Source organism: Oncorhynchus kisutch, linkage group LG6, assembly GCF_002021735.2.
Source record: "Oncorhynchus kisutch isolate 150728-3 linkage group LG6, Okis_V2, whole genome shotgun sequence".
Taxonomy (NCBI): Eukaryota; Metazoa; Chordata; class Actinopteri; order Salmoniformes; family Salmonidae; genus Oncorhynchus; species Oncorhynchus kisutch.
This window is the reverse complement of record NC_034179.2, coordinates 9,264,390-9,286,902: the sequence shown is the minus strand read 5'-3', so window position 1 is coordinate 9,286,902 and position 22,513 is coordinate 9,264,390. Positions and strand designations below refer to the sequence as shown.

The 22,513-nt window shown below is 44.1% G+C and overlaps 1 protein-coding gene across 3 annotated transcripts in view; it reads left to right on the top strand.

The window, feature by feature from the left end:
• arhgap24 (Rho GTPase activating protein 24) overlaps nucleotides 1-22,513 on the top strand; it is a 230,172-nt gene that overhangs the window by 203,053 nt on the left and 4,606 nt on the right. For 2 of the 3 annotated variants that reach the window (XM_031826117.1, XM_031826118.1), the window contains 7 exons: nucleotides 7,515-7,722; nucleotides 13,240-13,372; nucleotides 15,891-15,964; nucleotides 16,149-16,270; nucleotides 16,534-16,646; nucleotides 16,920-17,274; nucleotides 18,973-19,684. In XM_031826117.1, coding sequence (XP_031681977.1) covers nucleotides 7,515-7,722; nucleotides 13,240-13,372; nucleotides 15,891-15,964; nucleotides 16,149-16,270; nucleotides 16,534-16,646; nucleotides 16,920-17,274; nucleotides 18,973-19,684 — 1,717 coding nt within the window. The remainder of the gene's footprint in view (nucleotides 1-7,514; nucleotides 7,723-13,239; nucleotides 13,373-15,890; nucleotides 15,965-16,148; nucleotides 16,271-16,533; nucleotides 16,647-16,919; nucleotides 17,275-18,972; nucleotides 19,685-22,513) is intronic. The other variant, XM_020486874.2, reaches the window with a different exon arrangement.

The window sequence follows — 22,513 nt, the reverse complement described above, 5'->3', positions numbered from 1 at the left end:
GTAGCGATTCCATGATGGTCAAGACAGGGCCACCCAACCCCTTAAGCACATGTGTTGCTCTCTATATCCTATCTTTATCTTGGTCAATCTTTATCTATGCTATCTTTATCTATGCTATCTTTATCTATGCTATCTTTATTGCTATCTTTATCTATGCAATCTTTATTTTGGTCTATCTTTATCTATGTTATTTATTTATTGTTATTTTTATTGCTATCTTTATCTATGCTATCTTTCTCTTGGTCTATCTTTATCTATGCTATCTTTCTCTTGGTCTATCTATCTTTATTGCTATCTTTCTCTATGCTATCTTTATTGCTATCTTTATCTATGCTGTCTTTATCTTGGTCTATCTTTCTCTTGGTCTATCTATCTTTATTGCTATCTTTCTCTATGCTATCTTTATTGCTATCTTTATCTATGCTATCTTTCTCTATGCTATCTTTATCTATGCTATCTTTATCTATGCTATCTTTCTCTTGGTCTATCCTTCTCTATGCTATCTTTATCTTGGTCTATCTTTATGTTGGTCTATCTTAGTCTGTGCTAACTTTATGTTGGTCTATCTTAGTCTGTGCTATCTTTCTCTTGGTCTATCCTTCTCTATGCTATCTTTATCTTGGTCTATCTTTCTCTTGGTCTATCTATCTTTATTGCTATCTTTCTCTATGCTATCTTTATTGCTATCTTTATCTATGCTATCTTTCTCTATGCTATCTTTATCTATGCTATCTTTATCTATGCTATCTTTCTCTTGGTCTATCCTTCTCTATGCTATCTTTATCTTGGTCTATCTTTATGTTGGTCTATCTTAGTCTGTGCTAACTTTATGTTGGTCTATCTTAGTCTGTGCTATCTTTCTCTATGCTATCTTTATTGCTATCTTTATCTATGCTATCTTTCTCTTGGTCTATCCTTCTCTATGCTATCTTTATCTTGGTCTATCTTAGTCTGTGCTATCTTTCTCTTGGTCTATCCTTCTCTATGCTATCTTTATCTTGGTCTATCTTAGTCTATGCTATCTTTCTCTTGGTCTATCTTACTCTGTGCTATATTTATCTTGGTCTATCTTTATCTTGGTCTATCTTAGTCTGTGCTATCTTTATCTTGGTCTATCTTTATCTTGGTCTATCTTAATCTGAAATGCACAATGATTGAATACATTACTATCCTGTGAAATATTTACTGCTGCTGACAGTTCTTCGTCTACCCTTTCTGCTGTGTTTAAATGTGAATGTATATTGCATACCATTTACCAGGCTATTCTGTAGACATACTGTGTGTTGGATAATAGTACCTTTTCTGGCTCTGTGAAAGGGTAGTCATTTCATGTTGACAATATCCGAGGAATTTCCCTTGCACTCTCATCCACAGCCAGGAGAGACGACTGTCTGACTGTATTTTTTATTTGTATAGTTTATCCTCTGTTAGTCAGTACCTCTTCTAAGAGTGTGTGTTCTTTGATTAGCTCTTGTGGGATCAAAGCCTGTGAAGAATATTTGTACAATTACATGATTTACAGACCCCTGGATCCATTTCCCACAGAGCAGAGAGAGGAGAAAATCAAATCAAATGTTATTGGTCACATACCGATATTTAGCAGATGTAATTCTGGGTGTAGTGAAATGCTTGTGTTCCTAGCTCCAACAGTGCAGTAACATCTAACAATACACAACAATACACACACGTCTAAAAAGGAAAATAATGGAAATAAGAAATATAGAAATATTAGGATGAGCAATGTCGGACTCCGGAGTATAAATATATATGTGATGGGATGTATAGATATTATGGACAGTCTGTGGATAGAATATGTAGTATATCTGAAGAATAGAATAGTATATGTACAGCAATAGTTAAATAGGATGAACTTGACTAGAATACAGTATATACATATGAAGTGGGTAAAACAGTATGTAAACATTACCAAAGTGACCAGTGTTCCATTATTAAAGTGACCAGTGTTCCATTATTAAAGTGACCAGTGTTCCATTATTAAAGTGACCAGTGTTCCATTATTAAAGTGACCAGTGTTCCATTATTAAAGTGACCAATAGGATAAGCCTTGACTAGAATACAGTATATACATGTGAAGTGGGTTAAACAGTAAACATTATTCAAGTGACCAGTCAGTCTCTGGGTCCCGGCTATGATGCACTTCCTTCTGGATGGTAGCGGGGTGAACAGGCCTTGGCTCGGCGGGGTGAACAGTCCTTGATGATCTTCTTTGACTTCCTGTGACACCGGGTGCTGTAGATGTCCTGGAGGCCAGTCGGCGTGCCCTCAGTGATGCGATGTGCAAACCGCACCATCCTCTGGAGAGCTCTGCGGTTGAGGGCGGTGCAGTTGCCGTACCAGGCGGTGATACAGCCTGACAGGATGATCTCAATGGTGCATCTGTAAAAGTTTGTGAGGGTCTTAGGGGCCAAGGCAAGGTTGAAGAGGCGCCGTTGCACCTTCTTCACCACACTGTCTGTGTGGGTGGACCATTTTACATTGTCAGTGATGTGTACGCCGAGGAACTTTAAGCTTTTTTCCACCTTCTCCCTGTTGATGTGAATGGTTGCGTGCTCCCTCTGCTGTCTCCTGAAGTCCACGATCAGCTCCTTCATTTTGTTGACATTGAGGGAGAGGTTATTTTCCTGGCACCACTCCACCAGGGCCCTCACCTCCTCCCTGTCGGCTGTTTCGCAACTGGGAGAATAATGTAATATAAGGCTTTCTATTGTAGAGAGACCACTCAAACACACACCACTCAAACAAATAGCTCTAATATGCTGAGAGAGAGGAGCTATGGCCAACTGGAGACTATAGAACTACGAAATAGTCTAACGACATTGAGCTCTTGGCTTTAGATGAAAGGAATGAGGTGGACCAGCCGTAACCTTTTTCTGTACCACCAACTGACTTTTGCCCTGTCCGGAGTACCCCTGAAGTACCCCCTCGTGTGCATTTGACCAGTAAGCCTATGGTCTCATGAGTCTTCTACAGTACCCCCTGTGTACCCCGGTATATTTGTAGCAAACAGAGCGAGCAGTGGCTCGAACAAGAGCCACGATCGTAAATGTTAATGCATTTGGGAATAGAATGTATTTTTCTCACAGTCGTTCGCACCCAGACTTCCACAGGAAGGAGACCAAACTCTTCCCACTCCTGAGGACTGATATTCATGAGGACTGATACTCCTGACTGAAAAGCCTGACTGATAAGCCTGCAGACTGATACTCCTGAGGACTCATAATCCAGAGGACTGATACTCCTAAGGACAGATACTCCTAAGGACAGATACTCCTGAGGACAGATACTCCTGAGGTCTGATACTCCTGAGGACAGATACTCCTGAGGACAGATACTCCTGAGGACAGATACTCCTGAGGACAGATACTCCTAAGGACAGATACTCCTGAGGTCTGATACTCTTGAGGTCTGATACTCCTGAGGACAGATACTCCTGAGGCCTGATACTCCTGAGGACTGATACTCCTGAGGACTGATAAGCCTGACTGATAAGCCTGCAGACTCATACTCCTGAGGACAGATACTCCAGAGGACTGATACTCCAGAGGACTGATACTCCAGAGGACTGATACTCCAGAGGACAGATACTCCTGAGGACTCATACTCCCGAGGGCTTTGGCTCAGTCAAGAGAGCACCGTGAGAGAGCACAGTGGAAATGATTAGCGCTAGAATGTGTGTGTGGGGGTGTGTGTGGGTGTGGGTGTGTGTGTGTGTCTGGCGGCCTGAACAGCATTCACCACACACGTCAGACAACGGAGGGCAGTGAGAGGGGCCTCTCTCTCTTTCTCCTGAGCTCTCTCTCTCTCTCTCTCTCTCCCTCGACTGGATGTTTGGAGGCAATAGAATGGAGGGTTAGGACGACAAGAGGACTGTGTTGTATGGAGTGAAGAGGGGAGGGGCCGGGAGCACTCAGCTCAGCAGGCAGTAAGCTTGAGGAGAGGAGTTGACCTGGCAGGACCTGAGTGTTGAAGGAGGTTGCTAATTGGCTGTGGTAAAGCTGTCACAGTCTCCACTCCAGACCAGACTAGACGGTCGACCATCCAGGGAGTCTGTATAAAAGCCAGACTCTCCTCACCCGGCCTGGCCCGGCCAGCATGTCAGGAGGATTTACGTGTTTAAATCTACAGTAGCCTTCCACCTCTGCTAATACACCCACAGATCTACACACACACACACACACACACACACACACACACACACACACACACACACACACACACACACACACACACACACACACACACACACACACACACACACACACACACACACACACACACACACACACACACACACACACACACACACACACACACAAACACAAACAAATATACACACACACTCTGAACTGCTATATGTGGCCTCTGGATAACACTCTCAGATTCATGGCCTGCGGAATTTCTACTGACATTTCTCATCCTCTTTTCCTTGCATTCCTTTACTGGAGAAAGTAGTCTGGACACTTTGTTCAAGCCTCTCCTTGTGGAGAATGTAGTGTGGACACTTTAAGCCTCTCCTTGTGGAGAAAGTAGTCTGGACACTTTGTTCAAGCCTCTCCCTGTGGAGAATGTAGTGTGGACACTTTGTTCAAGCCTCTCCTTGTGGAGAAAGTAGTGTGGACACTTTGTTTAAGCCTCTCCCTGTGGAGAAAGTAGTGTGGACACTTTAAGCCTCTCCTTGTGGAGAAAGTAGTCTGGACACTTTGTTCAAGCCTCTCCCTGTGGAGAATGTAGTGTGGACACTTTGTTCAAGCCTCTCCTTGTGGAGAAAGTAGTGTGGACACTTTGTTTAAGCCTCTCCCTGTGGAGAAAGTAGTCTGGACACTTTGTTCAAGCCTCTCCCTGCGGAGAATGTAGTGTGGACACTTTGTTTAAGCCTCTCCTTGTGGAGAAAGTAGTCTGGACACTTTGTTCAAGCCTCTCCCTGTGGAGAAAGTAGTCTGGACACTTCCTTTTCATGAGTGAGAGGTTTTCTTAGTTTGATCTGTGTATTTTGTTAAGATCTGACGTCACATTCTATAGACATTTCTTCAACTTCTGTTTTTGAATGAATGGAAACCGAAAGGACAGAAACAGAAGACTGGAAGAAGGAGGGGTAGAGAAAACATCTGGAAATACTCTTACCACAGTACTCTGCTGTTTTTACTGTGTTAAAAAACAGAGTAACTGAGACCTCACTGAAAACCACAAACAATGACAAAGTTATCATCCCCATGGGGACATGCCTGTCACATCTCTGTCTTTCTATCTGCTCACACAGCTGCTTGAATACACAGACCGTACTCGTCTTTTCCCTCATCTCCAACGATGCTGAAGCATGGGGGGACTTTAAAACGGTGTTCCTTCAGCGCTCTGATTTTTACCATAGTTTTCTATTCATGGGATCATCTACCGGAACAAGTTGTGCCAGCTTCAAGAGGGGTGAGGTAAACACGGCACGACTCGTCTGGACACAGCCCTGTGTGAAGAGAGGGGTGAGGTAAACACGGCACGACTCGTCTGGACACAGCCCTGTGTGAAGAGAGGGGTGAGGTAAACACGGCACGACTCGTCTGGACACAGCCCTGTGTGAAGAGAGGGGTGAGGTAAACACGGCACGACTCGTCTGGACACAGCCCTGTGTGAAGAGAGGGGTGAGGTAAACACGGCACGACTCGTCTGGACACAGCCCTGTGTGAAGAGAGGGGTGAGGTAAACACGGCACGACTCGTCTGGACACAGCCCTGTGTGAAGAGAGGGGTGAGGTAACACGGCACGACTCGTCTGGACACAGCCCTGTGTGAAGAGAGGGGTCACAGGGGTTAGGTGTTTTAGGACTTTACATACCAGAACAGAACCACTTAGGGCTGATTTGGGAAAACCTATGTGTTTGAGATGACAAGGTCATGCTCCTTATTGGGTTTTAGGGTGGAGATATACTGTTGACAAAGGTACTGTATTATAAGTGAGTGTTGCTGAGTGTTTTGTCATTTAGTTTATTAGCTCAATGTTTCAGAATGTCTCTGTATCAACTCTTTGGTAAGATTGGAACAACACACTTTAGGGACATGCAGGATTTTGAACAACAGAATTAGACTATTGCAGTTGCTCATTGTTAACTGTGCCATACCTCATTGTAGCCTACCACATGTTGTGTTCAGGGCCAGGCCTCTGTCTCTGTCTGTGTCTGGAGACCAGAACAGTATGCAGCAGATCCAACGCTCTCAGGAAGGCAGCCTTAGAAGCTCTAATCCCCTGTTGAACGCCGTCCGCATGAGACCTTTAAATGTGAACCACACCTGGGTTCAAACACTGTTTGAAATCGTTCAAATACTTTGAGTGTTTGTGTCAACCTGCCTGGAGTGCCAGATGGCCGATTTAGCTTGTTTAGGACTATTTTATTAGTCCATAAAGTCAGGCATTCTCAATCAAGCATAGAGAACATTTTTATTATTATTATTATTTCAAATACTATTTGAAGCCAGGTCTGATGTGAATCACAATTTGTTTCTAATGGATTGCCACAGACAAAAGGCCAGAGCAGCAGAGAGTAGAACATAGAAAAGGAGAGGAGACCCAAAACAAAGGACAGGAGAGGAGACCAGATGAGAGGAGAGGAGAGGAGAGGAGACCAGATGAGAGGAGAGGAGAGGAGACCAGATGAGAGGAGAGGAGAGGAGAGGAGAGGAGAAGAGAAGAGAAGAGAAGAGAAGAGAAGAGAAGAGAGGAGAGGAGAGGAGAGGAGAGGAGAGGAGAGGAGAGGAGAGGAGAGGAGAGGAGAGGAGAGGAGAGGAGAGGAGAGGAGAGGAGAGGAGAGGAGAGGAGAGGAGAGGAGAGGAGAGGAGAGGAGAGGAGAGGAGAGGAGAGGAGAGGAGAGGAGAGGAAGTTTGATTTAATCTCTTGGATTTGTAGGTGTTTTGTGGGGGATTAATCCTACATTTTCTTTACTACAGTGGTCAGAGTCAGATCTATTTTAGGCTGAGAACAGAAAAACAGATTCCATTGGAATTAATCAGATGGTTTAGGATCCCAGTGTTCTCTTTGATGCTGTTCTCTGTGTGGCTTTAGTAACATGAGCCAGTTTCTCCCTGTTTGATACATTCAGATCGGGGGATAAATCTGGTCTGTTTTTTAATGGGCTTGATGTGATACCATGGTTTGACAGGATATTCTCCCTTTAATGTTCTTTAAGAAAATGCAAAAAAAAAAAATATAATAATAATCTAGTTGTGAAAATCCTCAAAACATGTCCACTGCCAGTTAGTCTATCTTTTTTGAAAAATCACTGTTAACTGAACACTAATGCAGTATTCTTCATAGCACACAGTGTTATGTTTCCTATGATACCTTTAGCTGTGAGTTGATCGCTGTTTAACATCCTCTACATGCCAAGGAGTTGTTACTCATCATGTACAGGATGTCTTTTGGAAGAGAAAAAAAACACAGATTTAACAAGAAAGGCACAATATGCATCCTAAATCCTAACATTGAGCTGTGTGTGTTTGTGTCTCTGCCAGGTATCTTTGGTCAGAAGCTGGAGGAGACGGTGCGGTACGAGAGGCGTTATGGGAGCAGGCAGGCCCCCATGCTGGTGGAGCAGTGTGTGGGCTTTATACGCAAGTGGGGCCTACGGGAAGAAGGACTGTTCAGGCTACCAGGGCAGGCCAACTTGGTCAAAGAGCTGCAGGATGCCTTTGACTGCGGAGAGAAGCCCTCCTTCGACTGGTATGTAAAGATATGTTACGTTTACTGTAAACGAGATGAAGAAATGTGTACAAATGTAAATGCACAACTTTCATTTTGCATGTGTTTGAGTGCGATTCTGTTCATTCCATTATGAGCCTGTCCTCCTTATCTCTCCCTCCACCAGCCTCCACTGGTGTGTATATATATATATATACAGTATGGACTTTTTTAAGGAAAACCCCACCTTGGACTGCATGTCAGCAATATACAATATACTGTATATACACTGAGTATACAAAACATAAAGGACACCTGCTCTTTCCATTCAGAGGGTGAATGGACAAGACAAAAGATGTACGTGCTTTTGAACGGGGTAATGGTAGTAGGTGCCAGGTGCACCGGTTTGTGTCAAGAACTGCAATGCTGCTGGGTTTTTCACGCTCAACAGTTTCCATGTGTATCAAGAATGGTCCACCACCCAAAGGACATCCAGCCAAGTTGACACAACTGTGGGAAGCATTGGAGTCAACATGGGCCAGCATTCCTGTGGAACGCTTTCGACACCTTGTAAAGTCCATGCCTTGACGAATTGAGGCTGTTCTGAGGGAAAAGGGGGGTGCAACTCAATATTAGGATGTGTATGGGAACCCACAGCATTGGCAGTGCTTTAGCCATTCTTATTCACTCTGCAATATATAGAATCTCAAATCAAATTCCACATTTTTAATCCTGTTTCCTGCTAATTCTGTATCGGGGTCTGCCAGGATCTTATAAAATATTCCCACAGTAATAATAATTCTCAGACTGGGAATGACATGGAATTAAATCTGGGAGTGGAAAGTGGTGACAGACAGCTTTTGGCACATCAACCTAATGCCTCAGGGCATTATTATGGGATGCTCAGACACCTTACCTGTGATGACTTTTACTGACAGCTCTGTTGATATGCATTTCATACACATTACTTATATGAGTTCTCATATAGGTTAGCTGTTTAAAACTAAATGAGAAGTCACACCAACAATTTATTTTTAAACAAATGTACTTTTTTTCCCAGCATGCTCTACTGCAGATTGATATTTTGGAATCGTTTTTAATATCTGTGTTTTTGCATGTACACTGAGTGATTCATTGATCAAAAGTTATGCAACACAAAGATAAAAATTTTTTCTTCTAAACTAATCCAATTATTGAATTTTGGCACCCATTACTGAAATGGTTGTTCCAGTTTAAATGGCTTGAGTAGTTTCTTCCCACTGGTCTTAACCCTGGCAGTCAGATTTGAATACAGGTTGCGGGTGAAAACAAATTTCAACTGCTGGATAATCTAATGCTGGCTGGATTCCAATCGGATTACACATCACTGTGCAAACCAGCGTAATGTGATTCACAGTTAGGGTTGCACAATCCTGGTAAATTTCCTGGTAAATTTCCTTGGTTTTCTAGAAACCCTGGTTGATAGATTACTGGATATTTTTTTTGGGGGGGGGGCAAGTTAATGGAATTCTGCAACCTAGTGGTTAGAGCGTTGGATTAGTAACCGAAAGGTTGCAAGTTCAAATCCCCGAGCTGACAAGGTACAAATCTGTTGTTCTGCCCCTGAACAAGGCAGTTAACCCACTGTTCCTAGGCCGTCATTGAAAATAAGAATTTGTTCTTAACTGACTTGCCTGGTTAAATAAAGGTAAATTAAAAATAAAAAAACCCTACTATACCTTACTCAAAAAACGGCATATGTTTTACTCATATGAAGTTAGTACTGCTCACTTGAGCTATTTAACTTTCTTAACTACACTTTTTTTTTATTTTTAGGAAATCTGTTTCCTCAAAGTGTTTGAGTAGCCAGAACTTATCCCGGTTTTACAGTGTAGAGGCCGATTCAGAGTCGAGATAAGTGTGCTCAACTCTGACTTCAGTGGAAACCATCAGTAAGAAACTTGCAGGAGTATTAAAAATGCAAGAGGGAGAGAGGGAGGGAAGGCGAGCGAGGTAAGAAGGGAGAGAAATAGGTTGAAAGGGTGGAAGGGAAAAAGAGGGATGTGGGGTCTCATCGAGTGTGACTGTAAAGTGCTGATTACATTCTGACGCTGACAGTCCTCCTGTAGTATTCTAACTCAGAATGACATTACATTCTGACACTGACAGTCCTCCTGTAGGTTTCTAACTCAGAATGACATTACATTCTGACGCTGACAGTCCTCCTGTAGTATTCTAACTCAGAATGACATTACATTCTGACACTGACAGTCCTCCTGTAGGTTTCTAACTCAGAATGACATTACATTCTGACGCTGACAGTCCTCCTGTAGTATTCTAACTCAGAATGACATTACATTCTGACGCTGACAGTCCTCCTGTAGGTTTCTAACTCAGAATGACATTACATTCTGACGCTGACAGTCCTCCTGTAGTATTCTAACTCAGAATGACATTACATTCTGACGCTGACAGTCCTCCTGTAGTATTCTAACTCAGAATGACATTACATTCTGACACTGACAGTCCTCCTGTAGTATTCTAACTCAGAATGACATTACATTCTGACACTGACAGTCCTCCTGTAGTATTCTAACTCAGAATGACATTACATTCTGACGCTGACAGTCCTCCTGTAGTATTCTAACTCAGAATGACATTACATTCTGACACTGACAGTCCTCCTGTAGTATTCTAACTCAGAATGACATTACATTCTGACACTGACAGTCCTCCTGTAGTATTCTAACTCAGAATGACATTACATTCTGACACTGACAGTCCTCCTGTAGTATTCTAACTCAGAATGACATTACATTCTGACGCTGACAGTCCTCCTGTAGTATTCTAACTCAGAATGACATTACATTCTGACGCTGACAGTCCTCCTGTAGTATTCTAACTCAGAATGACATTACATTCTGACGCTGACAGTCCTCCTGTAGTATTCTAACTCAGAATGACATTACATTCTGACGCTGACAGTCCTCCTGTTGTATTCTAACTCAGAATGACATTACATTCTGACACTGACAGTCCTCCTGTAGTATTCTAACTCAGAATGACATTACATTCTGACGCTGACAGTCCTCCTGTAGTATTCTAACTCAGAATGACATTACATTCTGACGCTGACAGTCCTCCTGTAGTATTCTAACTCAGAATGACATTACATTCTGACGCTGACAGTCCTCCTGTAGTATTCTAACTCAGAATGACATTACACTCTGACGCTGACAGTCCTCCTGTAGGTTTCTAACTCAGAATGACATTACATTCTGACGCTGACAGTCCTCCTGTAGTATTCTAACTCAGAATGACATTACATTCTGACGCTGACAGTCCTCCTGTAGTATTCTAACTCAGAATGACATTACATTCTGACGCTGACAGTCCTCCTGTAGTATTCTAACTCAGAATGACATTACATTCTGACGCTGACAGTCCTCCTGTAGTATTCTAACTCAGAATGACATTACATTCTGACGCTGACAGTCCTCCTGTAGGTTTCTAACTCAGAATGACATTACACTCTGACGCTGACAGTCCTCCTGTAGTATTCTAACTCAGAATTCTTCCATAGCGACTCAGGGCAGGCGAGAAGAGAATACTGGCATAGAGGTGATCATTGGGACTGTTTTAATATACTTAATATACAACTATAGCACTGAGATATAACTGTTAATTGGAAACAGCTCCTGTTCTGGGGAGGGAGGGAGGGAGAACCCCTACTGTGTGGGATGTAGCAGAGAGGGATGTGTGTATCAGGATGGTGACACCTTCCATAACTCAGAGATGATAGAGGCATGTGAGAGATGGTCCCCTCTCCCACCACACACCACCGCCCACAGTATGACATTACTCAGAATGACATTACATTCTGACAGTCCTCCTGTAGTATTCTAACTCAGAATTCTTCCATAGCGACTCAGGGCAGGCGAGAAGAGAACACTGACATAGAGGTGATCATTGGGACTGTTTTAACATGCTGTCACACTTTATTTATGCACTACATCGTACAGTGCCCTCCACTTATATTGGCACTCGTGATAAATATGAGCAAAACGGACTGTAAAGAAAATGTATTTGCAGTAATAATGTGTGACAAAAGGTTGTTGAACTCCACAAATAAGGAAATTGCTATAAGAAAATAGCTCAACGGTTGAAAATGTCAATTTCCACTATCATGGCAATAATTAAGAAGGTTAAAGCAACTGGAGATGTTAACAACTGGCCTGGAAGAGGACGTGGGTCTATAGGACGATGGTTCGAGTGGTACTAGAACTTTCAATGGGACCGGATTCTATGGTCAGGTGAGACCAAAATATAGATTTTTGGAAATAAACACCAGAGGTGGGTTTGGCGCAGACAGAAAGATAGATATGTAGTACCTTATCCCCACTGTGAAGTATGGTGGTGGGTCGTTGATGTTGTGGGGCTCTTTTTCTTCCAAAGGCCCTGAACAACTAGTTAGGATACATGGTATCATGGACTCCATCACGTACCAGCAGATATTGAATCAAAACCTGACTGCCTCTACTTGGAAGCTTAAACCTGGCCGTGGTGAGATCTTCCAGCAGGACAATGAACCAAAGCACACAAAATCAACACAAAAACTGTTCACTGACCACAGAATCAAGGTTTTGCCATAGCCGTCCCAGTCCTTCTATGACCTAAACCTCATAGAAAACCTGTGGAATGAGCTGAAGAGGAGAGTCCACAAGAGTGGACCTGGGAATCTGAAGGATCTGGAGAGATTCTGTATGGAGGAATGGTCTCAGATCTCTTGTCATGTGTTCTCCAACCTCATTACGCATTATAGGAGATGACTCAGAGCTGTTATCTTCAGAAAAGGGAGGTTACAGGAAGTATTGAATGAAGGGGTGCCAATAATTGTGGCACACATATATTTGAGAAAAACATTTGTTTTATGTTAAGAATGTATTTTTTCTTTCAATTATTTTACTTTCATTAAACGTTAGATTTGTGTGAATATTTTGAAAGAAGACAAAGAGGATAAACAATAAAAAAAATAAAATAATTCATAGCCTGTTTTGCTAATATTTACCAAGGGTGCCAATATTAGTGGAGGGCACTTCACATCCATCCTTCCACCCTCCCACCATCCTTCTCCCCTTTCCCTCCCTCATTGCCCCCTCCATACATTGATCTGTGTTTATGTCTTCTTCGTTTAAAGGTGCTTCATCTTACTCTCTCTACCCCTCTCCTCTACCTCTCTGCCTTCATCTCACTCCCCACTCTCCTCTCTCTCTGCCTCCATCTCTGTCCCTCCCTCACCCTCTCCTCTCCCTCTCTGCCTCCATCTTTGGCTCGCTATTTCTCTCTCTATTTCACCCTCTCACTTTTTCCTCTCTCATCCCTCTCTCTTCTCTCTCTCTATCCTCTCCTCTCTCTCCCTTCTCTCTCATCCCTCTCTCTTCTCTCTCTATCCTCTCCTCTCTCTCCCTTCTCTCTCTTCTCTCTCTCTTCTCTCTCTCTTCTCTTTCTCTCCTCTCTCTCTGCTCCTTTGCTCTCTCACTCTCTCCTCTCCCTCTCTCCCTCTCCTTCCTCTCTCTGCAGTAATACAGATGTTCATACAGTAGCCTCTCTACTAAAGCTGTATCTCAGAGAGCTACCAGAACCAGTCATCCCCTTCTCCAAGTTTGATGACTTCCTCTCCTGCACCAAAATGCTCTGCAAGGATGAGGAATCTGTAAGTACTTCCTGGGTCTAAGATTTAAGTTGTATCTGAAATGGCTTCCTATTCACTTTACTGCGTTGGGCCCTACTTTGTACCAGAGCATGTGAGACATGTCAAAAGTAGTAATAGGGTACCGTTAACCATTCATATCGGATTAATCTTCTCTCACACTTCAAGACTTGCTGCTTTATGGGGTATCAGTCCTCAACTCCCCTCAGTCACTCTCCAATCCTGTTTGTTTTCATCTTTCATTCAGCAACTTGGTGTGTGTCTTAGCTGGGCTGAGCTGTGTGTGTGTGTGTGTGTGTCTTAGCTGGGCTGAGCTGTGTGTGTGTCTTAGCTGGGCTGAGCTGTGTGTGTGTGCGTGTGTCTTAGCTGGGCTGAGCTGTGTGTGTGTCTTAGCTGGGCTGAGCTGTGTGTGTGTCTTAGCTGGGCTGAGCTGTGTGTGTGTGTGTGTGTGTTAGCTGGGCTGAGCTGTGTGTGTGTGTGTGTCTTACCTGGGCTGAGCTGTGTGTGTGTGTGTGTGTGTGTCTTAGCTGGGCTGAGCTGTGTGTGTGTGTGTGTCTTAGCTGGGCCGAGCTGTGTGTGTGTGTGTGTGTCTTAGCTGGGCTGAGCTGTGTGTGTGTCTTAGCTGGGCTGAGCTGTGTGTGTGCGTGTGTCTTAGCTGGGCTGAGCTGTGTGTGTGTGTGTCTTAGCTGGGCTGAGCTGTGTGTGTGTCTTAGCTGGGCTGAGCTGTGTGTGTGCGTGTGTCTTAGCTGGGCTGAGCTGTGTGTGTGTGTGTCTTAGCTGGGCTGAGCTGTGTGTGTGTCTTAGCTGGGCTGAGCTGTGTGTGTGTGTGTGTGTGTCTTAGCTGGGCTGAGCTGTGTGTGTGTCTGTGTGTGTGTGTCTTAGCTGGGCTGAGCTGTGTGTGTGTCTTAGCTGGGCTGAGCTGTGTGTGTGTGTGTGTCTTAGCTGGGCTGAGCTGTGTGTGTGTGTCTTAGCTGGGCTGAGCTGTGTGTGTGTGTGTGTCTTAGCTGGGCTGAGCTGCGTGTGTGTCTTAGCTGGGCTGAGCTGTGTGTGTGTTTGTGTGTGTCTTAGCTGGGCTGAGCTGTGTGTGTGTCTTAGCTGGGCTGAGCTCTGTGTGTGTGTGTGTGTCTTAGCTGGGCTGAGCTGTGTGTGTGTCTTAACTGGGCTGAACTGTGTGTGTGTGTGTGTGTGTGTGTGTGTGTCTTAGCTGGGCTGAGCTGTGTGTGTGTGTGTGTGTGTGTGTCTTAGCTGAGCTGTGTGTGTGTGTGTCTTAGCTGGGCTGAGCTGTGTGTGTGTTTGTGTATGTACGTGCGTGCTTGCTTGCATGCCCATGTGTGAATCTAACTCTAGCGTGACGTATAGGCTAGCTATCTTACCTCTGAAAACACACAGCCAGTCAGCCAGTCAACCAGTTAGCCAGTCAACCAGTTAGCCAGTCAGCCAGTCAACCAGTTAGCCAGTCAGCCAGTCAGCCAGTCAACCAGTTAGCCAGTCAACCAGTTAGCCAGTCAACCCATAGGTATCGGATCATTTCACAGCAAGCACAATCAAAGTCCTGAGCATGACCAGCAGATTGAACTGAAGAAGCCAAACATTTTTCTCGTTCTATATCTCATATCCCACCCTGCTTTGCTGTCTTTTCTTTCAATTGTTTGAAAGACACAATGAAAATGTCAAAGAAAGTGACGTTTTTTTTCTTTTTCTTCCCAGGATTCAGTGTAGACCTTGAGAATGGCCCGTCGGTAAAGCTAGTGAGGTCACGGCAGGAGACCACAATAATGGTCTGGGATACGGGCTTTCTCCCAAATGATACCCTATTGATACCCAGAGCCCTATCGGCTCTGGTTAAAAGTATTGCACTAGATAGGGAATAGGGTGCTCTTTGGGACTCAACTAAGGATATTGATTATGGTCAAATCTGGACCAGATTAAAAATGGAGATCTGTTAAGATATCGTCAATGGATCACCTATGACTTGTTAAATGGACCTGGACTCATAAGATTAATGGTACAGATATGCTGAATTGGATAAATAGGGTTTTATTATGCATTTTTAATATCCATTCATAATGTGGGGAAAATATCGACTAAGGATACATTTAAAGCATACATGTCAACCAGAGTCTTCGTTAACTATTAACTATCTACTTCCGTAAAACAATTAGCTAATATTCTGTGGTGATGTCAAACTATTTGTTTGCCACTAATCCATCCCATGAATCGCTCCCAAGAGTGTAGAACACGTATTAAACTGACACACTAGGGGTTCCTGAGCGGCTCAGTGGTCTAAGGCACTGCTTCTCAGCGCTAGAAGTGTCACTGATGACACTGTGGACATTTTTTTGATGAGCAAGAACAGTGGCAGCCATGGAAAGTGTTCGGGAAATAATTTGGTGACATCTTGTGGTCTTAATGTGAATTACAGGGGGGATTACCCCCCCAGGGGGCTTCTTACCCCTTAGTACCCTACTTCTATAGTACATTGGGATGTACGTTAAGTACAACTTGTGTATTCTCTCCCCAGGGAATGAAGGAACTGAAAAGACAAGTGGAATGTCTACCTCCAGTCAACTACAATCTGCTTCAGTACATATGCAGGTAGAGTAGTATAGCTGCATTATTGTGTATTATTATATTACTGTATCATTGTATTACTGTGAAGACCAGTATTATTTTTCATAGACTGACCTGCAAAGTTTCTAGTGTTGGTGACTTTGTTGTTCCATGGTATTGAACTATCATTAAAAAGCTTACTGGGATGTTAATTGTGTGTCTCCTACAGATTTTTAGATGAAGTCCAGTCCTATTCAGGTGTGAATAAAATGAGTGTCCAGAACCTGGCCACGGTCTTTGGTCCAAATATACTACGGCCAAAGATTGAAGACCCTGTAGCAATCATGGAAGGTCAGTTTATTTTCTAACTCAGCTTGATGTCTGTGGCTTTTCAGGTTGCCATTGTCAAAGAGAACCTACCTGGTTAAATAAAGTGCATTTCGATGGAAAAATGTAACTTTTTAAGTGGAAAGAACGGCATACATGATCTCAATAATTAATCAAATATGTAGTAATTTGACACCATTGTCCTTCTAGGCCTACGACACTGTGAGTATACAGTATTCTGATGCGTATGGACCTGTGAAGACATATAACCTTTCTGGTGTTCTCAGGTACAGTGCTAGTGCAGCAGCTGATGTCTGTTCTGATTGGTCGGCACGACGTGTTGTTCCCTAGAGACGAGGACAGTCCCAAGACACTGGAACTGGTCAACAACAACAATGAGGTGGGTGGTGTACGAGCCCGTGGGTATGAGCCCAAGCATGGTATTAAAAGCCTGGTACTAGCTAGCTAGCAACACCAAGGTTGTGGGTTCAAATAGTAGTGGAGGGGAATTCGGAATCCGGCTCTAGTGATTAGTAGCCCTGGGACTTGTAAACCCAATTGTCAGCCTTGGTCCATAAGGTTCCTTCTTGGTCTAATGGTTATGACGTTGGGTTCTTTGACATATACTCAAATGTACCCACTGCACTAAGTGTAATATATTATTATCCTGTAGGTCCAGAAGAGGCTGACCCAGATTGTGCCGACGGTACAGACTACAGAACAGAACAACAATACCCAAATACCCCAGCAGAGGGTGAAACAGTGTTCTTGGGAGACCCCCGACTCGCCTCACCGCCAGCCCCCGGTAACGTTAGACAACAACGGCTCCGGTTCTCCTCGCTCAGCCAGCCCACTTAACGGCCATGTTACCGGGCGCTTTGACCTGGCCCGCAGCCCGCCATTAACCGTGAAGAAGAACCCGGCGGTCTCCAAGGGCAGCGGCGTGGTCACCAACGGCTCGTTTAGTTGTTCGCCCTCTGGAGACGCAGCCAACCAGGAGAAGAGCCAGACTCTGCCCGGTAACACAGGTTACTATCTGCTCTGTTCTGTCAGATTTGAATTGCACTAGGTTTGATTTGAATTGCACTAGGTTTGATTTGAATTGCACTAGGTTTGATTTGAATTGCACTAGGTTTGATTGGAATTGCACTAGGTTTGATTGGAATTGCACTAGGTTTGATTTGAATTGCACTAGGTTTGATTGGAATTGCACTAGGTTTGATTTGAATTGCACTAGGTTTGATTGGAATTGCACTAGGTTTGATTGGAATTGCACTAGGTTTGATTTGAATTGCACTAGGTTTGATTTGAATTGCACTAGGTTTGATTTGAATTGCACTAGGTTTGATTGGAATTGCACTAGGTTTGATTTGAATTGCACTAGGTTTGATTTGAATTGCACTAGGTTTGATTTGAATTGCACTAGGTTTGATTTGAATTGCACTAGGTTTGATTGGAATTGCACTAGGTTTGATTGGAATTGCACTAGGTTTGATTGGAATTGCACTAGGTTTGATTTGAATTGCACTAGGTTTGATTGGAATTGCACTAGGTTTGATTGGAATTGCACTAGGTTTGATTTGAATTGCACTAGGTTTGATTTGAATTGCACTAGGTTTGATTTGAATTGCACTAGGTTTGATTTGAATTGCACTAGGTTTGATTGGAATTGCACTAGGTTTGATTGGAATTGCACTAGGTTTGATTTGAATTGCACTAGGTTTGATTGGAATTGCACTAGGTTTGATTTGAATTGCACTAGGTTTGATTTGAATTGCACTAGGTTTGATTTGAATTGCACTAGGTTTGATTTGAATTGCACTAGGTTTGATTTGAATTGCACTAGGTTTGATTTGAATTGCACTAGGTTTGATTTGAATTGCACTAGGTTTGATTTGAATTGCACTAGGTTTGATTTGAATTGCACTAGGTTTGATTGGAATTGCACTAGGTTTGATTTGAATTGCACTAGGTTTGATTTGAATTGCACTAGGTTTGATTGGAATTGCACTAGGTTTGATTTGAATTGCACTAGGTTTGATTGGAATTGCACCAGGTTTGATTTGAATTGCACTAGGTTTGATTTGAATTGCACTAGGTTTGATTTGAATTGCACTAGGTTTGATTTGAATTGCACTAGGTTTGATTTGAATTGCACTAGGTTTGATTTGAATTGCACTAGGTTTGATTTGAATTGCACTAGGTTTGATTTGAATTGCACTAGGTTTGATTTGAATTGCACTAGGTTTGATTTGAATTGCACTAGGTTTGATTGGAATTGCACTAGGTTTGATTTGAATTGCACTAGGTTTGATTTGAATTGCACTAGGTTTGATTGGAATTGCACTAGGTTTGATTTGAATTGCACTAGGTTTGATTGGAATTGCACCAGGTTTGATTTGAATTGCACTAGGTTTGATTTGAATTGCACTAGGTTTGATTTGAATTGCACTAGGTTTGATTTGAATTGCACTAGGTTTGATTTGAATTGCACTAGGTTTGATTTGAATTGCACTAGGTTTGATTTGAATTGCACTAGGTTTGATTTGAATTGCACTAGGTTTGATTTGAATTGTTGTTGTACTTTATTTTGACTGTATTTATAATGTAAGGTGTCCTTGAGTATAGGATAGGATATACTGTATTATCCCTATGGGGAAATGTGTCTTGGACAATGACAGTCCTGAAAGTCACATAAAGCGTATTGTTGTTATTTTTATTAATAGGAGGAATCAGCGGCCTCCAGGCCCGGCGCACCCTGAAGGGCTCGGGCACCAAGATGGGCACCAGCGGGGTCCCTAATGGAGGTGTCCGCATGGGAGTGTCAAGTACCGACGTGGTCAACGGTACCCTGAACGGGCGTAATGGTCTGTGGGTTCCCAATGGCTACCCGGTCACCTTACGAGACAGCAAGTCTCGGGACTGTGGGGATCAGACGGCAGCCCAGAACCGGCTGTCCACCTATGACAACGTCCAGCAACAACAACAACAACAACAACAGTTACAAAATCAACAACAGCCGTGTCTCAGCTCTAGCTGTGAGGACAAGCAGAGTGTGGACAGTGCTACCTGGTCCACCTCCTCCTGTGAGATCTCTCTTCCAGACAACTCCACGTCCTGCCGTTCCTCCACCACCACCTGCCCAGAACAGGACTTCTACGGTGGGCTGGGCCACTACCAGGACCCCCTGCTGCTGCTGGATGGACCTAGGGGGCTGTCCTCCCTCGACGAGCAGCCCCAGCCAGGGGGGGACGTGGAGGGGGAGCGGAGGAACGGTGCTGGAGGGAGGGGTAGTGGAGCCACCAGCAGCAGTGATAACAGTGAGACGTTCCCTGTCAATAAAGGACCCAGTAGTCACAGTGCTCTACACAGCCTGGTGGCCAGCCTGAAACAGGAGATGCAGAAGCAGAAGACAGAGTACGAGGCCAGGATAACAAGGTAGCACCACTACCTCCTACTGTGTTTTTATAATAAAACTGAGATAGGCATTTATTTCATTTGAGGACAGTTCATGCATATCTTAACAAGCTCTTTCTGCAGACAGAGGATCTTTCTTCATTGTTTTTCTTCTCTTTCATTGCACTGATCTGAAAGAACGGACAAGGTGAAAGCCAGCCAAGTATTTTACAATCAGTTCAGATGAAGAGAAGACTGTTTTAGAGATTTAAGTAAGAGCTTAAAGATGTCCTTCTGTTGAAAAGCGATATCCCAGTATAAATACAGTAAAGACACTAAAGAGAAGACAAAAAATGTTATGAGCTAAATGTTTTTTTTTTAGACTGCAAACTTCAATGAGTTGAAGGAATTGGTCTAATGGGAATCCATGATCATATAAAATAAAATGTTAGTTGTCACATACTCTGAAATAAGGACTACAACCGAACAGGTGTCCTGTAGACCTTACCGTGAAATGCTTACAAGTCCTTAATTAACCAACAATGCTGTTCAAGAAATAGAGTTAAGAAAATATTTACTAAATTAACTAAAGTAAATAAATAAATAAAAAGAAGTAACAAAAGAAAATGTAATAACAATAACGAGGCTATATACATGGGGTACCGGTACCGAGTCAATATGCGGGGGTACAGGTTAGTTGAGGTAATTTGCAAAGTGACTGTGCATAGATAATAAACAGTGTGTAGCAGCAGTGGATAGTGGGGTCAATGTTAATAGTCTGGGTGGCCATTTGATTAATTGTTCAGCAGTCATCAATCAAATGTATTTATATAGCCCTTCTTACATCGGCTGAGGTCACAAAGTGCTGCACAGAAACCCAGCCTAAAACCCCAAACAGCAAGCAATGCAGATGTAGAAGCACGGTGGAAAAACTCCCTAGAAAGACCAGAACCTAGGAAGAAACCTAGAGAGGAACCAGGCTATGAGGGGTGGCCAGTCCTCTTCTGGCTGTGCCGGGTGGAGATTATAACAGAACATGGCCAAGATGTTCAAACGTTCATAGATGACCAGCAGGGTCAGATAATAATACTCAGGAGTAAATGTCAGTTGGCTTTTCATAGCCGATCATTCAGAGTATCTCTACCGCACCTGCTGTCTCTAGAGAGTTGAAAACAGCAGGTCTGGGATAAGGTAGCACTTCCGGTGAACAGGTCAGTGTTCCATAGCCACAGGCAGAACAGTTGAAACTGGAGCAGCAGCATGACTGGGGACAGCAAGGAGTCATCAGGCCAGGTAGTCCTGAGGCATGGTCCTAGGGCTCCAGATATAACAGACTGACCCTAGCCCCCCGGCACATAAACTATTGCAGCATAAATACTGGAGGCTGGGACAGGAGGGGTCGGGAGATACTGTGGCCCCGTCCAACGATACCCCCAGACAGGGCCAAACAGGCAGGATATAACCCCACCCATTTTGCCAAAGCACAGCCCCCACACCACTAGAGGGATATCTTCAACCACCAACTTACCATCCTGAGACAAGGTCGAGTATAGCCCACGAAGATCATCCCCACAGCACAAACCCGGGGGGGGGGGGGGCAACCCAGACAGGAAGGTCACGTCAGTGACTCAACCCACTCAAGTGACACACCCATCCTGGGGACGGCATGGAAGAGCCCCAGTAAGCCAGTGACTCAGCCCCTGTAATAGGGTTTGAGGCAGAGAATCCCAGTGGAAAGAGGGGAACCAGCCAGGCAGACACAGCAAGGGCGGTTCGTTGCTACAATGCCTTTCCGTCATGGCTTGGGGGTAGAAGCTGTTAAGGAGCCTTTTGGTCTGAGACTTCTTGCAGTGCGGTAGCAGAAAGAACAGTCTATGACTTGGGTGACTGGAGCCTTCCTCTGACACCGCCTGGTATAGAGGTCCTAGATGGCAATGAAGTTTGACCCCAGTGATGTACTGGGCCGTATGCACTACCCTCTGTAGCGCCTTATGGTCAGATGCCGAGCAGTTGTCATCAGGCAGTTGCCGAGCAGTTGTCACCAGGCAGTGATGCAACCGGTCAGGATGGTGCAGCTGTAGAACTGGGGACCAATGCCAAATATTTTCAGTCTCCTGAGGGGGAAAAGGTGTTGTTGTGCCCTCTTCACAATTGTCTTGGTGTGTTTGGACCATGATAGTTTGTTGATGATACCAAGGAACTTGAAACTCTCGACCCGCTCCACTTCAGCCCCGTCGATGTTAATGGGCGCGTGTTCGGCCCCCCTTTTCCTATAGCCCATGATCAGCTCCTTTGTCTTGCTCACATTGAGGAAGAGTTTGTTGTCCTTGCACCACACGGCCAGGTCTCTGACCTCCTCTCTATAGACGACCTCATCGTTGTCGGTGATCAGGCCTTCCACCGTTGTGTCGTCAACAAACTTCATGATGGTGTTGGAGCCGTACTTGGTCACGCTGTTGTGGGTGAACAGGGAGTACAGGAGGGGACTAAGTACACACTCCCAAGGGGCCCCAGTGTTAAGGATCAGCGTGGCAGATGTGTTGTTACCTACCCTCACCACCTGGGGGGGCCCATCAGGAAGTTCAGGATCCAGTTGCAGAGGGAGGTGTTTAGTCCCAGGGTCCTTAGCTTAGTGATGAGCTTCGTGGATACTATGGTGTTGAACGCTGCGCTGTAGTCAATGAACAGCATTCTCACATGGGTGTTCCTTTTGTCCAGGTGGGAAAGGGCAGTGTGGAGTGAGATTGAGATTGCATCATCTGTGGAGCTGTTGGGGCGGTATGCGAATTGGAGTGTGTCTAGCGTTTCCGGGCATGATGGTCTTGATGTGAGTCCTGACCGGCCTTTCAAAGCACTTTATGGCTACCGACA